Source organism: Penicillium taxi, assembly GCF_028828555.1.
Source record: "Penicillium taxi strain IBT 34144 chromosome Unknown utg000005l_segment0_segment0, whole genome shotgun sequence".
NCBI lineage: Eukaryota > Fungi > Ascomycota > Eurotiomycetes > Eurotiales > Aspergillaceae > Penicillium > Penicillium taxi.
Window position 1 is genome coordinate 898,569 of NW_026643207.1, and position 16,167 is coordinate 914,735.

The 16,167-nt window shown below is 47.0% G+C and overlaps 7 protein-coding genes across 7 annotated transcripts; 2 read left to right on the forward strand and 5 right to left on the reverse strand.

Annotated features, from left to right (window-relative positions):
* Positions 1-184: 184 nt before the first annotated feature.
* N7495_007694 (phosphatase PAP2 family protein) lies at positions 185-987 on the reverse strand (the record flags this gene model as incomplete). Its single annotated transcript, XM_057210345.1, has 3 exons — positions 185-636; positions 696-885; positions 940-987. 3 exons carry the CDS (start codon positions 985-987, stop codon positions 185-187), a joined length of 690 nt encoding a protein of 229 aa, XP_057059888.1.
* Positions 988-1,636: 649 nt separating this feature from the next.
* Positions 1,637-3,928, forward strand: N7495_007695 (RBR-type E3 ubiquitin transferase; the record flags this gene model as incomplete). Its single annotated transcript, XM_057210346.1, has 1 exon — positions 1,637-3,928. One exon carries the CDS (start codon positions 1,637-1,639, stop codon positions 3,926-3,928), a length of 2,292 nt encoding a protein of 763 aa, XP_057059889.1.
* A 390-nt stretch (positions 3,929-4,318) lies between these two features.
* Positions 4,319-6,809, reverse strand: N7495_007696 (uncharacterized protein; the record flags this gene model as incomplete). Its single annotated transcript, XM_057210347.1, has 5 exons — positions 4,319-5,112; positions 5,176-6,466; positions 6,529-6,568; positions 6,625-6,632; positions 6,687-6,809. The coding sequence occupies 5 exons, from the start codon at positions 6,807-6,809 to the stop codon at positions 4,319-4,321; spliced, it is 2,256 nt and encodes a 751-aa protein (XP_057059890.1).
* Positions 6,810-7,462: 653 nt separating this feature from the next.
* Positions 7,463-10,637, reverse strand: cwh41 (mannosyl-oligosaccharide glucosidase; the record flags this gene model as incomplete). Its single annotated transcript, XM_057210348.1, has 8 exons — positions 7,463-7,895; positions 8,048-8,292; positions 8,353-9,262; positions 9,315-9,693; positions 9,749-9,794; positions 9,850-10,007; positions 10,060-10,542; positions 10,598-10,637. 8 exons carry the CDS (start codon positions 10,635-10,637, stop codon positions 7,463-7,465), a joined length of 2,694 nt encoding a protein of 897 aa, XP_057059891.1.
* Positions 10,638-11,506: 869 nt separating this feature from the next.
* On the forward strand, positions 11,507-12,496 carry N7495_007698 (SDR family oxidoreductase; the record flags this gene model as incomplete). The annotated part of the gene is made up of 3 exons (XM_057210349.1): positions 11,507-11,802; positions 11,866-11,991; positions 12,055-12,496. 3 exons carry the CDS (start codon positions 11,507-11,509, stop codon positions 12,494-12,496), a joined length of 864 nt encoding a protein of 287 aa, XP_057059892.1.
* Positions 12,497-13,229: 733 nt separating this feature from the next.
* Positions 13,230-13,730, reverse strand: N7495_007699 (uncharacterized protein; the record flags this gene model as incomplete). The annotated part of the gene is made up of 1 exon (XM_057210350.1): positions 13,230-13,730. The coding sequence occupies one exon, from the start codon at positions 13,728-13,730 to the stop codon at positions 13,230-13,232; it is 501 nt and encodes a 166-aa protein (XP_057059893.1).
* Positions 13,731-14,764: 1,034 nt separating this feature from the next.
* Positions 14,765-16,079, reverse strand: N7495_007700 (NAD(P)/FAD-dependent oxidoreductase; the record flags this gene model as incomplete). Its single annotated transcript, XM_057210351.1, has 2 exons — positions 14,765-15,855; positions 16,040-16,079. 2 exons carry the CDS (start codon positions 16,077-16,079, stop codon positions 14,765-14,767), a joined length of 1,131 nt encoding a protein of 376 aa, XP_057059894.1.
* Between the last annotated feature and the right edge of the window lie 88 nt (positions 16,080-16,167).

The window sequence follows — 16,167 nt, forward strand, 5'->3', positions numbered from 1 at the left end:
CGTTGTTGTAGTGATGAAGTGGGGCCACGTGACTGATATTCAATAGATTTGCTTTAAGTACAAGTAGTAAACTACGAAATACGATTAAGGGAAACAAGATAGGGCAACGAAATGATCATAGAAGTTGAATGAATTTAATTCTAAATGCCCAAGGAATATATGTGATGCGATAATTTGTCCCTTCTCACTCAGTTTTGGGTGCTTCATTGCGGTGCTTCAACCTCCGTGTTTCCCAACGTTGCCAGCCAGCCTCGGCCAAGTCCTCACTTACAACGAGGTCACGAATACGCAATAAACGCACCACGGTCAAATCAATAGCCCAGTCAATCCACCCCCAGCGTCGAAGCAAGCCGGTGATTGCAAACCAACCAAAGGCGCATACGACTCCGGCGCTGCAACCTGCAAACACCTGCCGTGAGGTATGATAGCTCAAGTAGACGCGACTTGCTGCAACCCCAGATGCTATCACACATAACCCCAAAACCACAACAGCTCGTAGCAAGGTGCCAGTGAGAGGATAGGAGCTCGCATAGGCCGGAGTATGCCGAAACAGCAGGAACAAAGTAAGATACACGGCGAAGAATGACATGAACTGTGCATGTGACGATGGCATGCCATATCCCTTGCCAAACATTTCTACAGTATCAAGAAATTTTAGTATAAGTCATATCTCGAACCATCTACTTGGAGCTTACCCTTCGGACGTTCTTCCTTAATGATCCGTTTGAGGATAAAGTTCAAGCCCTCACAGCCCAGCTGGCCTGCAAACATCAAGACTACTTCCACTTCTCTGGTGGCCCATATTAAGGTCGCGTATGAGACGACAAGGGCCTGTGGGAGTAGGGCGAGCCATGCCGACAAGAAGGATAGGGGATCGTCGGGGTTCTGGGCGGGAAGTCAGTAATCATGACAGGTCAGATATTATAGAATAATCCTGACATAATGAACGTGCGTCAGAGACAACGAGGCCAATGGAGTGTCTTCCATGATGTTGCGGAGTTAAAGAACACGAGATACCACGAGGAAGGTTGGTGAGATCAGCTACTCCGATAAGAACAAACCCGATAAGAACACGGCAGAACGAAGAGCGGGAGGGGAAAAGAAAACCGACTGGCAACTAATTTCTAAGTCAGGCACCAAAGGGACGGACATCTTTCCTGAGCCTGTTCACTCGTCTTTTGCTCTTCTATTGCTCCCTAGAATTTTTCTCACACAACCTTTTCCCCAAACCATGACGCAGTTGTCTTCTTATACTCCTACTTTCTTGTTACTTCACTCGATAGACCCCTCTCACGTCCAGAGGACTCACTACGATCGTGCACGAATACTCCGCATCAGAGTACCTTGATACTTTGGTTGGTGGAATACAATGAGGAGCTCTCATTACAGTATTGCTGACTGGTGCATTCTATAGGAAAGGAAATAAAAAGGTCCATTTTTGCCCGTTTCTTAACTCCGTGTTGATTTCACTTTGAATTCACTATATTCAATCAATATACAGTATGCAACCCTGTTGGACAAGGCAAGATGATGCAATACGAAGTTATTCTGTGGAAACCTAGTCTATATATCATTATCGTGTTGAATATCCCACTTAACAATGATTTTTAGGAATTTGAATCGCCCAAGACGAGACATGGCCGACGAGGCGCTCGACGAGGAGGTCGAGGATGACCGCTCTGTTGAAATTTCCGCCATTGCTGCCATATTCCCGGAAATGGAGATTGACTCGGCATCGCCATTCAAGGCCACACTTGACCTTCCGGTGACACTTCCCTGCCCGACCCATATTTACTTCGAACAACCCGCAGATGTCGGACTCCCCACCGAACTGACACCCCCCACGTCTGTTGATTCATCCAAGGCCGATATAGGTCATGCTACTGTGAGAGATGTTCACTTAGTATCCCACCTACCGCCTCTAAGCCTGGAGATTGAATTGCCAGATGGATACCCGTCGGAGAAGTCCCCGGTTGTCAGACTAAGTATCCATCCGCAATGGTTGCCAGTTTCTGTTCTGGTGAAGCTTGCAAATGATTGCAAAAAACTATGGGAGGAATGCGGTCGAGATATGGTTGTCTTTACCTACATCGTCCATCTTCAACAATTGGCCGAAACTGCGTTTGGGATTCAAGATACTCCCGGCGGAGAGTTATTATTTTCGCGAGAACTGAAAATTGCCCTACTGGATTTCAACAGCAAGGCCGAAAAAGAGAAGTTTGAGCAAGGAACTTTCGAATGTGGGGTGTGCTTAGAGCCAAAGAAAGGTGCAAGTTGTTACCGGCTACTGCGATGCTCGCATGTATTTTGTATTGCCTGTCTCCAAGACTTTTACAATACCTGCATCGCTGAAGGTGATGTTGATAGTGTGAAATGCATTACTCCGGGGTGTGATAGAGACCAGAACCCAGTTCCCGCTCCAGGGGGCGAAGGCCAGACTCCGCGTCACAAGAAGCGCGACCGGACTCTTGGACCTAGCGAGCTCCTTCAGATCCCCCTAAAAACGGAGACAGTGCAGCGTTATGTCTTCTTGAAGCGCAAAAAGAAGATTGAGGCCGATAAAACGACAGTTTATTGCCCACGAGAATGGTGCCAGGGGGCTGCCCAATCCAAAAGGCACCCAAAGCCGGAAGACCCATTGGCAGATGTTGTCGATGTATCCGACGAGGAGGAAGAATTCGAATTTGACCCTCTTGGAGAGGAATCACAACTGCCCCCAGCATCGGAACGCTTAGCTATGTGTGAAGACTGCTCCTATGCTTTCTGTAGAGTCTGTAAGAAGGGCTGGCACGGCGAGCTCGTCCGTTGTTTCCCTCGTCGCCAAGCTGAGCAGACGGAGGAGGAGAAAGCCACCGAAGAGTATCTGCGGTTGTACACGTCCCCTTGTCCCACCTGCAACGTTCCCTGTCAAAAGCGCATGGGCTGCAACCACATGCGCTGCTTCCAATGTGACACTCACTTCTGCTACCTCTGTTCTGCATGGTTGTCAGCAGACAACCCTTACATGCACTTCAACGATCTCAAGAGTCAGTGTTATAACCGACTTTGGGATCTGGAGGGCGGTGATGGTCTCAATCCAGAAGGTGCCGAAGCTCTCCACCGCATCCCGGAAGACCTTTTTTTCGATGATGATGATGAGGAGGAGGAGGATGTCAATCATGATAATGATAATGGTGACTTTGTCAACGATGAAAATATTCGCCCCCTATGGGAGCTTGATACCAGCGATGATGATTTTGAAGAACTCTTTCACCTTCATCCTCCTCCCCCCGCACCAGTTCCACCTCAAATCGACGCTGCACGAGGCGCCGGTGCCGGTCCAGATAACCAAGGGTTGAATGGAAACGGACTTGACCCTGCCGCGCGTGCTGCTGCGCGTGAGCTTCGAGTACAAGCCCGCGCAATTGATGAAATCCGCGCATTGGTGGAAGAACGCCAAAATGACCCCGAATTTGCTGAGTTTGTGCGCCAACGTGATCAGTGGACACAACAGCGCGAACAGGAAGATTATGAGTGGTTTAGCGAACGCGAGGAAGAGCGTGTTAAGTGGTTCTTCCAACGTGAGCAGGAAGACAATGAGTGGTTCCGCCAACGTGGGGGAGACACTCCGCGTTTACGCGAACAAGAGGCCGAACACTTCCGCCTGCGCCAAGCAGAATCCCATGAGTTTGAAATTCAACGCGAAGAGGAATATCACGAGTATAAACGCCAACGCGAGGAGATAGACAATGAGTGGGACCTCCAACATCAAGAACACAATGCGTTTTTCCGTCAAGCCGAACGCAACGAGATCGAATTCGAATTCGAGATTGAGGACCATGATGATGATGATGATGAGAATGAGAATGAGGTTGAAGATCCTTTACGCCTGGATTTCATGCGCCAAATCCTGCGCTTGGTCGAGCGCGAACGCCATAACGAACCTTGAGTAGAAGAAGCTCTCATATACTGCTTGCTACCATAGGTGGATGAAATATCCTGCAAACAAAGCTTCATCATGAGAGATGACACTTGACGACCATTACGCCTCCATCATTTATTTTATTAAATTTGTCTTTTCATTTGCGGGACTTCGTGCTGGAATCTCAATCAAGATTTAGATTCTATGGCTTCTTTTCACTTGCTTTTGATGCATATTCAGTGTCCAAATTCGGTCAATAGAATGGCGCGTCCTTGGGTAGATATTAAACGGTCCTCGGAACATTGTAATCTTGAATAAAAAATGTAATGCCTTAGTCATATTATACATTTGTTTCGATTTGAAATCAATCTTCCTTGTTGGATATCAAAACTTCGCAGGTTTTGGCGCCCTGTTCACTTATCTTACCCAGTCATGCCAAAATTCGTACGTCATGACTGTATGATCACAGTACATGAGAAACAAGCGGTAGCGGCGAGATGGATGCGAGCCATGCCAATGCTCTGTAGGGCGATGATTAAGAGTAGCCTGCGCGTGGAGCTCTGGTACGGTATATCTTCGGCGAGGAGAGGAGTCATCAGTCCGTGCACGAGGTTGAGTTCCCATGACGCGATCATGAGATGCGGGAGATGGTGAGCGTTGCGTGTGTTGCGAAGTAGCTTCTTCGATAGGATTTGGTACAGAGAGCGGAGGTTGAGATTGATATGGGAATAAGGATGAAGATGAGGAGCAACCAGAATCCTCCGAGTCAAGCGTACGGTAATTAAAAGAAAGCCAGTCGTTTGGGTCGACGCCCTGAGGGATAAAAGGCACGTCTGGTGGAGTCTCAAAGCCCTGCATGGGGCAAACCGCAATACCCTGTAGAGGGGCTAAGGGTCTTTCTCCTTTTCTCTCCTGGGAAGCGAAAGGTGTGATCCAGTCAGTGCGAAAAGAATATCCAAAATCTTTATGCCAGGTAAGAGATATGATGGCTGCACGTCCTTTTTGGGTAGCTGCGACCACAATTCCAAGCTCCGGAATGCTTTTGACCATGTTAAAGCGATCCGAGTGTTCATTGACGAAAGCTCGAAATGGCCAATGATCTTGGTAAAGGGCCATACCACATGTAAGGCGATAAGGATGATCCAAGTACGGAATTAAGGTAATATTAGTCGCAGAAAAGTGCAACACAGGGAAACCTAGAAGAATCCGAGCTGAATAAGAATGAGGTTAGTATTCTGCATCGTAATAAAGATTCACTTATCCGGGGACAATACGGTGGAGAGGTTTCGTTTTGGAGTCGTTGTGTTCATGGGGGGCTGGTAAATTCAAGTTCCCATAGTCTTCATCGTACAGACTCCATCTATATCTAATCCTGCAAAGGATTTGATTCTCGGCTGTCATCTCACAATCATCTTCTGTCTCATCCTCATTACTGTTTTCGCCAGACTCGAGACCGCTATGGATATCGTCATTATTGGCTGACTGAGAAACTTGTGAATGAGGGCTTCGAGAAAAACCTTCGAGATTGTCAGGTTGCAACTCGTGATCTATACAGCACTCAGGTGAAAAAACATCGTCTGGGAGAGAAACAGGAAGAACAGAAGAGTTACTGACACTGGGGCCAGAGAACCAGTCAGGGTGTCTTTCTAACGATCTTCTTAGATTGACACGTGGAATGTTATCATCATCCGAACCACATGTGGCACCAGAGAATCCATGGGCATACGTTGTGAATCGATGGCGTTTGAATGTCCGAGGATCTAATGGTAATACTGTCCATCCCGGTGTAGTCCTTACGAGGGGATCAATTTCGACATCCGAATAAGGCTCGAGATCCTCCCAAACTTTCCACATCAGCATAATACCACGTATATCAGTGCTGACCATCCAAGTACCGCAAGGATCGAGGCCAAAATTAGCAAATGCCACTGAAGGTATATTTGTGAGATGACCGCGGTATGTGAGTCGTAGGTTTCGAGAGCGATAGTTGGATGGCATGAGCTCCCGAATATCACTAAGCTGCTCATTAGTTTCAACGTAAGTCCACGTCTGGCCTGAATAGTTATGTTGAGTCTGTTGCTCGTTACCATCCTCCATCGATGAAGACTCCACAAGAGCGAAGGCAAATACGGTGATAAGGCCCGTATTTGAGCTGACGGCGATGAGACGAGCAAACTTATGTACCGCCAAACCCCAAGCACTCATGATCACACTCTCAACAAAGAACGGGTTGACTTCTGCACTATCGAATGGCCGCATGTTCAAGTTCTTTTGGCATCGACTGATAGCAGAGAAAATTGTCTCCACATGATAGCCACAGACATTGCCGGAGTCGGTCACGAGAAGCAGGACTTCATCAAGACCCAAGTCATCAATTAACATGTTGTTGATGTTGTGAGGAGCTGTCCGGTCAATAAAGCCATCTGCTAGAGGATTTTTCATGACTGGACATATGATCATCTCTGGCTGGGATCCCAAAAGCTGGAAAGGTCCATTAGGGATCCAGACGTAAATCTCATGCCGATGTGCCGTGAAGACCAAGTTACGACGTTGCGAAGCAGCTACCTGTTCGTGCGAATCAGTAAAAGTAATTCCAAAAGTCTGCAATCTCAAACAATGTGCCTTACTAAGTTGCACCTCCAAGTAGCAATACTAGGTGCATCTCGGCTTCAATATGCATTAGTACTATCTAGGTTAAATCACAAATGTCATGCAACACCTACGCGGGAAACTGTTCATGTTAGTTTGACAGCATCTCACGGGTTATATAAGAGGGTATGCCCACTCGTTCGTCAATTTTCTCCACATTCAGTGCGTGGATCCGAGGTCGTATAGCATCAGAGTGCGTGATATCTGTAATGACAAATTTATCACGGTTGGAATAGAGAGAGTCAGTGGGCGAAGACATTTTCTCGAGATAAAGGTGTTTATTGCTACCAATGGCGTCGAAAAAAGGTGAGGGAATTGAATAAAGAGGGGTAGTTACATGGAACTGATTTTGTCATCTCCAGTATTCGAAAGGTAGGGTATAAAGAAAAGAACGAAAAGCAAGAAAGCACGAGCATGATAACGCTGGTTATCGGCCATTATCGTTATCGTTATCGTGTTTAGTGGGGATGTGGAGCCGCAATGATTACACCGCTTTCCCAACTCCAATCTTTAACCTCTCTCATAAAAATCAACTATTCTCCCAAAAACAATGGATCTGGTTGCAGGAGTACGCAAAGAAGGAAGCCGGTAGGCATTATCCTATCATATCCCACTGGTTATTGCTAGCTAAGACTTGTTTTCTTAGTGGCGGCCGCACCGAGTTCAAATGGTCCGATGTCAAGGACTCGACTCATCGTGAGAACTACCTAGGCCATTCTTTGATGGCCCCAGTAGGACGCTGGCAACAAGGTCGGGATCTTGGATGGTACGCTAAGGGAGATGAAGACGATGAGCAAGCAAAGGCTCGTAAGCAGCGCGAAGAACTACAGCGTGTTAAGCAAGCCGAGGATGAAGCTATGGCCCTTGCGCTGGGCCTGCCAATTCCTCAGAGTGCTGAAACAAACGCCAATCTTACCCCACTAGGAGGCAGTGCCGCAAAACAGGAAGATACAGTGATGAAAGATACAGAAAGAGAACATCGCGGAAGCCGAAGACACAGGGGAGATCGCAGTCGGAGCCCACGACGACGCAGAGATGACCGTGGTCGGGATAGGGAGCGAAGGCATCGCAAGGACCATAATGAGCGAGAACGTCATCACCGCAGCAATAGGCATCGAACACGGTCTCGTTCTCGTTCTCGGTCTGACTACCACCGTCGCAAGCGGTCAATCTCACGTTCTCGAAACCGAAATGATTGGAGGAATAATGGGAGAACCGATCCAAATCCTGATAAGAAGCCAAGCCGGAGAGAGAGCGATGACCATCACAAAAATGGGCGAAGAGAGCGCAGCTATTCACCCCCCGAACGCAGACGTGATTTGGACCGCCAAAGCGATCGAGAAGACTATGACCGCCGACGTTAGACTGAGTCTCAGACATAATCGATGGACTTAGATTTTTGATTTTTTATTCTCACAAAAAAGGGCAAAAAGCAAAAACAGAAGCTCACTATCTATCTAATATTCTACATCATACCAGTAATATGCATGCATTTACAGTTCGTCATGACCAGCCTGTGCATCCTCGGGCAGGTCTGGCATGGACATGATGTTCACCACCATACTGGTCCAGCCGGTGAAGTGCTGTGTTCGCTGTCCGTTGCCTGTCTCAGGGTTATACTGCTCCCAGGCAAATCCAGTCCTTTTCCACTCCTGGAAGACGTTCTCGACCAAGTTCTTCCGCAACTTGGAATACGTATCGCGAGACTTCTCCTGCTGAGGACCGGGCACCGTTGCGATAGCCTGTGAGGTCAATAATGTTAGTCTGATATCGAAAACAAAAATTTAGAGAACATCGCATACATGAAGATTTCTAAGGACCAGATAGTTGATCTGAACCCAAATAGGACTCCTCCAGTAATTTTCCTCTGTACCATAGTGCTTGTTCTTTTTGCTTAAGCTGCGAATACCGTAGTCACTCCAAAGCTCCTCTGGGTCACTGATTAAGTCCAAGATAGGCTTGAGACGGGGGCTGTCAGGGCCCAGCATGCCAGTCAGGAACGGGAAGATGGAGACGTAGCCCTTGTGACACACATGAACACTCTCTTCAAACTCATCGATTGTAGCGTCGCAGAAGGTCTGCTCTGTCTCATCCCAGTGCAAATCGTCAATGTTGCGGGTAATAGCGTTCTCGTGGACCGCGAAGTCCTCAGCATCATCTTCCTCGCCTAGGTTTTGGGCAATGCGGCGCAAAGTGCGGGTCATCATTCCCATCCAGCTAATCAGATCAACGTGCAGCTCACCAGGGTGCGGTGGCTGGGCTCGGGGATAGTCATCAAGGCCAGAGGTCAAGATGTGCTGCACAGAACGCCCGCGCCAGCGGTATCCCTCCTTGGTTGAGTAGGCTTCACGGTCGTATGACGTGATATCGCCCTGCTGTGTGCTGCGGTACCAAGCCCAGTGCTTCTTCATCAGAGGGTAAAACGAGCGCAGATAGGCATGGGCGATTTCCGGGTTACGCAGTGTGGCAGAGCGGAGCGCCTCAGTAGCGTCAGAATTGTCCAATGATTCAGTTTGAATGCTCTCATTGCTAGTCACTTTATCCATGAAGGCTTCCAGCGCCATGAACAGAGTGGGTGGGTTAGCATAATGAGGATACTGAACAGTAAACTCTGCAGGCACTTTGCTCCGAGCTTCCATTCCTAGAATCTGCTCTCGAGCAATCCACCCATCTTCATCCATAAGGTGGAACCAGCTCTTGATAATATCCAGACTAATCGTGTCAGCAGGTTTAGGACATAAGTGGATGAACTTGAGGAACTTACGCAACGTCGGAGTCGTATTCCAATACAGGCAACAAGTGGAAACCCTCATCCCAGAGAAATCCTCGTGGGAAGAATGGCCGGGATGGAACACAAGTAAAAAGGTCCTTGGGTCCCTCAAAAACAGGCTTCGCTGCAGCCCTTGCCTCTGCAGTCTCTTCCCAAAAGCCTTCATCCTCCTCTCTATACGCATCGTCGTTCGACCGGTCCACAACGTCATCACCGTGAAAGAATCCAATGCCACCAACTAGGTTGGAGAGCATAGCTTTAGAGAATTCGACGTACTCGGCCGAATCGAAAGGCGCTTGTGGCGCTAGAGCCTGATTGAATCTATCCGAGAACGAGAGCGATACTTGCTTGAGCTCCTTTGTAATAGTCTCTGCTGTAGAGGTGTCAATATCTCGGAATTCACATACACTCTATAGGGGTAGACTTACATGTCACGACCTTCGGGGCGGAGCCAGAGGAGAAAAGGACATCAAACTGGTACATATAAGTCAAGATATTCCGCAGCATCCGTAAATTCGGGGAGCCCTACCTCAAAGGAGCCAGTGAACACCTTCTGGACAAGATGCATGTTACCCTGGCCAGGGGCGTGCTTAATAGTAAAAAGCTGTGCTGGCGGTGGAGGGGCTGTTTCTCCATACTTCTGAATGCTCTCATCTACCTCTTTCTTCATTTCACTGAACATGATACCTAGATCGAAGTCAGGACAAATGACCGAGCATATCAGTTCCACAACACATACCTTTAGCCTGCCAAAGCTGATTTGGCGGGAAAGTAGCACTGAGTACAAGACCCTTGCCCAATGGTTTGTCATCGAAGCTAGGGTGATCATGCTCGAAATACGCGTTGCTTTCCGGGCCAGCTGTGACATCGATGGAGAAGTCGCCGAGCTCGGAAGTATAGCCTGTGAATTTCACATCTCCTTCGAGCGCAGGTTCATTCGAAATACTGTCAGGATCAACACCCACTTGGCCCAATCCTTCCAGACTCGTATAGAATACTATCGATATGGGCTGATCCGGGTCTGCGTCATCACGAGGGACACCCTTCACCCGGAAACCCCAACTTCCTCCATGTTGTCCACCGGGAACCTTGATAAAATCAATAGTGAGGTCCAGAGAGTTACCGGCATCGTGAATTGTTTGTCGTCCACCCTTTCGGATATCATACTCATCCCATCCATATCCAGCCATACCTTCATTTTGTTCGCAGGTGTGTCTAAAGTCTTGAGGTTCGTTAGCATCAGCATTGGCCTTCCAAGTACAATGGATGTTGCATACTCTGTTGAGCGGTGCCATAGTCATCAACTTTAGCCCACATCAATCCGGCTGTCAGGCTATTTGCGATTCTAGGACGCACTCCGAAGTATAGATTAGATTTGTAGGGGCCCCATAGCAGCGACTCGTTGTTGGTGCGCGCGGCCTCTTTAATTAAGACGGTGACATCGTTTGGATGCTGACTTGCAAGGATGCCAGTCACGTAAAAAAGCGATGTGAGAAGAGATATGATCCTAAAATGATGCATTATGGAATCCGCATCACTCAATTGTGGTGAACATGAGTTAGTTGTCAGTTCCAAGCTGGCGGAGCTGTTGTCCTCCGCAACTACGTGGCCCGAGCTCGGCACATATCCGTTACCTAATAGCGGGGAGCCCTATAGTTAGTAGCGGTAGAGCCGAGTTATCCCTTGACTGTCAAAATGGTAACCATTAGCGCCTTGGTGAAGCCTGAAACTACGATACCATTTATCTAGAAGTTGTTATAGTCACAGAATGGACACCTTCACACACCTCTTCACTTTTTGACTCCCTACTTTCTAAATTTTGCTTCCAAGAATAAATATTATTCCGGTTCAGATTCTTAGTTTTAATGACAGTTCAGGATCCGTATGTCCATGATCGTTGGTTTGAGACGTTGAGTGGTTGACAACGCTGCGTATATGAATTTTCTTGACTGTGGGAGTCCTCCTTTTTCAGTAGATTGTCATAGTTTAGAACTGTCAATAAATTATTGATGAATCAGTCAAGAGAATGCAACAAAATTGATTGATCAAATCCCTGATTCAAAGACCATTGACATGGACATAAGGCTGCTAAACTCCATCTATGTCCGAGACCGTCGATCCATCAACATTTCATGATTGTCCACCATTTAAATGATGGCCCTCTCTTCAATTTTCAACAAAGCAAAATGAGTCTTCACCGTAAACTGACCTGGTTGATAACTGGGGCCTCTTCTGGTCTGGGACAATGTCTTGCCATCGAAGCCCTCAAGGCTGGTCATGAGGTGATTGGCACGTCACGCAACATCGCCAATGCCGAGAAAAGCTGTCCAGAGTTTGCAAAAGGCGGGGGTAAGTGGCTTAGCCTAGACCCTGGCCAGGCTAGTGCGCAAGAAACTTTGTCAAAACTCTTGGAAGGTTACAGCATTGATGTTTTGGTAAACAACGCTGGGTACGCATTCATAGGAGGACTTGAAGATACCAGGTAAACTAGTCATATCCCCCTCATATCAGTTTAACGCATGATCTCATCGAGTCCTTTATATAGTGAAGAGGATGTTCGTTCTCAGATGGAGGTCAATTACTACGGCCCACTCCGCACTCTGCGCGCAGTGCTTCCTGGTATGCGTGCCAAAGGATCTGGTAATATCGTGCTTATTAGTAGTGGAGCTGGGTAAGTTTTCGTGTTGCCTGTCTCAATTCTATATAAGCAGGCTTTAATTTCTTACATGAACAGATTCATTGCAAGGCCAGCCCGTTCGACGTATTCCGCTAGCAAGTTTGCCATAGAAGCGGCCCACGAGTCACTTTCCCATGAGGTTCAACCCTTTGGCATCAAGGTGCTCATTGTGGAACCTGGTGCATTCAGAACTCCTTTCTCAAGTAGGATTCTCACCCCTCTTCAATATGAGAGTACTGGCGGAGTAAGCGAGGCTTATCGAGGCACTGCTGTCGAGCAGATGGTTCACGCAACGCGCACTATGGGGAATACCCCCGAAGCTCTGAAGGGAGATCCTGAAAAGGCTGCTAGAGCTATCTTAACTGCTGTATGCCACGGGCATGATTTTCTTAGATTGCCACTAGGTGAAGATTGCATTTCTGCATTGGAAATGAAGATAAACGACCTGAAAAAGGATCTGACTGCGACCAGGGAGATCGCGTTGTCTTCAAACTTTTGAGTCGTCTAGACCTTTTATTCAGTCAGAAAAGGTTGGAATGGATGTTGAAAACAGTGGAGATAAGATAATTTGAAACGTTGGCCTAAATCTGTGGACGTTCAGCTTTTAGCAGAATCTTAGGAGTTTACAGAGTCTAGACGGTACTGGGTAGCATGAAAGAGCTCATTATGTGGATAAATGGATCTCTACCTAAGTGGTCTATCTTCCAAAATTCAATTTCAATGTCGGATATTTCCTAAAAAGGCACCGATAGAGAAGTTTTACAGTTCCTGCTATGACTTCCTAATGCGGAGTCTGGTCTTAGGTGACAGGTGTGATATGAAATGACTAGATCAAGTAATTCCGGGCTGTAATTTTATTTTCACAGAATGTAATCCTTACAATTTTCGGCATTTGGTAATAATAATAACTTCATTGGCAAGCTAAACTGGCAATGTATGTAGTTTCATCAGAAGAGAGCTTGACTCTTTTCCCTTCTCTTTCTTTTCTTCTATATCCTAGATTTCCATTTCAGCTTCCACCTCTTTACTTCATTAGAGTAGGGTCTTTTAAAGATAGCTATATATCTGGTTCTGTGCTGACCCTTTCTTCTTTCTATCTTTTTAAGTATCGATATAATTCCACGAAAGACTCGAGCCATTCTTTCTCCATTTCGCTATGAGGCTCCCATAGATAGCACTCTTTCCGTTGGAAATTGCTTCTCACACATAATTCGGGAGTGAAGAAGGCGTCATCAGTAACAGCCGAAAAAAAATCGTCGTTTAGCCCAGGGCGTGTTTCCAGCTCGTTGAATCTTCTCACACTCATTCTTAAATCCAGTATACAAACTGCATAGTTCAACATCGGAACTATAGAAATAAGGAATCCCGCGGATAACAGTTTCGGCTAAATCTGTTACTAAAGCGGGAAAACCATATTTAGTGACCTTGTCCCCATCAAGTAAGCCCTTGGTTTTCATTAAATCTAAAATTCCCTCTAGCATAGAGTCGAAGGGAATTACTGGCATAAAAACGTATCGAAAGTGCTCACAAGCACCTAACCTCGCCTTTGGGAGTCGCATGAACCTTTCTGCATCACGTCGCATACGCGATACGATGTGTGCTGTATTAGGCCGACGCTTTTTCGCCGGATCCAAAGTACGTTTGAGTAAATCTAGATTGGCCTCTAAGATATCGGCTGGCCAACGTAGCTCTGAGGCTAACTTCCCAGAAATAGTGATTAGGGTAGTTTGCATATCTCCCCAATCTCTTTTCATTTCCTCAAAAAAGTATTCGCTCTGCCGAATACGCTTGACTGAGAACTGTTTGCTTTTTTATTCCCACAGGGGCAATAGCCAAACTAGCTGCAGAATCCCTCGGCTTTAGCCCAAGCCACTATAGTATGCTGCCGTGTCAACTCTTTTTGAAGGCGTGTATGCATGTCGCTATAGATTCGTCTTCTTCTCCTTATAGGAACATGATGGATGTTCAAATATAGTACCGAGTCTTTAGGGATAGGATGTTTCCGAATTTGTGAAAAGCAGTTCCTAAAGGATTCAGTCGCGAACCTGACCTTCGATTTGGTCTCCGGGTCGGACCCGATGAGGGTGCGGCAAACAGGATGAGACATGATGTATCTATCGATTCGGTCACTTCGGTAGCAGAGTAGCTTAAGGACATCCCATACTCGCAAATCATCGATGATCTTATGAGCGAGTTCAGTAGGTATTGCCTCTAAACTCTGGACGACCGAAACCAATAAGTTTGAGTGTATCATTTTTTGGATAGATATTCGGAGATAGAAGAGTGATATGGGTAAAATGAATTAAAAACGAGTAAGTCCAGTGTTTCCAAGGATCCTTTTTATTATGCTACTTCAGCTTACCAGGTCGTGTACAAGTGTGTGTCACAATGTTCTATTTAGCCTAGAAGGTCGTAGCCGGTGACAAACCTAGAGTAGGCAGCAAAGCGGATCTTGGGGCCATGACTGCCTTTCTTTACGACTGTTCCCGCAATATTACATTATTACTCGTCTACATGCCGGTCGAATCTCTTCAAAAAACTTTTTAAAGTCATGGCGTTTGTGGCTGACTGAACGGATCAAAGTGGCTCAGTTCTATTCAGCAAAAGCAGCGACGGAGCACTAATACGGAAGATGAACGCCAAGAACTGGCAGAAGGTACAAGCATATCCCCGTATACAGCACACTCTATGAAAAGTTTTTAAACTTGATTGACATTATCATGTTCTGCAGTAGCATGTAGTTCTTCATTTTAAAAAGAACATCTACTCAAAGTTGATCGCGAGGATCCAATGATTCGATCTTCGCGCTCTTAGCCTTGCCATCGAACACGAACTCACTCATAAGCTTGCCAGTTCCGGGGCCATTCTGAATACCCCAACAGGTGTGGCCGGCAGCAAGATAAAGACCCTTTGTGTGGGTTAATCCTACCAGTGGTCCTCCAGTTCCGATACAGTTGGGTAAATAGCAAGCCTGTCGGGTAAGAACTTCCCCGTCACGTAGCTCGTCCGAGATGCTACCCACTTGATCAATAATATCCTGGCAAAGCACTTCATTCACTTCAACTTCTGCAGAAGTGCTGGGTAGAGGAACGTTCTTATCTCCATCACCGCACGCATAAACCGTGTTATCCGGGCGCGTATAGATCTCTGGAGCCGCGACCGTCGGGCGAGACCTCTTGGAAGGATGGAAGTTCGCAGGGATCTCAATATTCGTAAACAGAGCATAAGAACTGACAGGTGTAGTTGGTTGGATGACCACACTATGAGCGCGCATACCTTCGATGGGGACTTCAGGAAGAATACGCTGGGTCCATGGGCCAGCAGCAACAATAACATCGGTGGCGGGGATTGTGTGTGACTCTCCTGAAGTTTTGTCGATATAAGTCACAGATTCAACCGATCCATTTGGACGAAGGATATCTGTAACCTGTCCAAGAATGGTCTTTGCTCCCTTCTCTTCTGCCAGGTTTGCCATTGAGGTCGTAAAGAGGTATGGGTGAACCTGAGCCGTCTCCCCAGGCCCGCTCATGCTCTCGTAAGCTCGCAAGAGATCTGGTTCAATCCAATCCAAATCTTCGGGGATCTTAGCAGCCTTGAGTTTGGACAGCGCAGCGGTGCTGCGTTTCTTTAGCGACTCGGAGTTACCGCTCTCTACCTTCTTCTCATTCTTTTCAGTCAAGGCACGACCTCGGACGACGAGCTGGCCACAATTGGTTTCTCGATAGCCCCATCTAGTCTTTCCATCATGCTCTTTCGCAAGCTCGGCGTGAAGCGAATAACTTAGGCCCACGAGGTTGCTGGGATAAGCCCATTGCGCAAGAAGTCCACCCGCTTTTCCTGACGCTCCGCCGGCAATATCTGAGGCCTCAAGCAGCGTTACCTTATGGCGAGCAGGATCATAGGAGGGATGCCTAGTAAGGAAGTATGCAGAACAGCATCCAATAATGCCACCTCCTGGTTTTTTAGAAATGTGGTTAACATCGTCGTTCCAGGGATGCAAGAGCGGGGTACCGAATTCGCGGCAGTTATAACTTATTCTTACCAATAATGACAATTTCGCGATGATCTCTAGTGGTTGGCATGTTTATTTTTACTCTCAAAATTGATAAAGTTGACAACAAAATGACACTGTTCAAGGTTGAAGATATAGCAAAGTACCGTCGCCGGTTT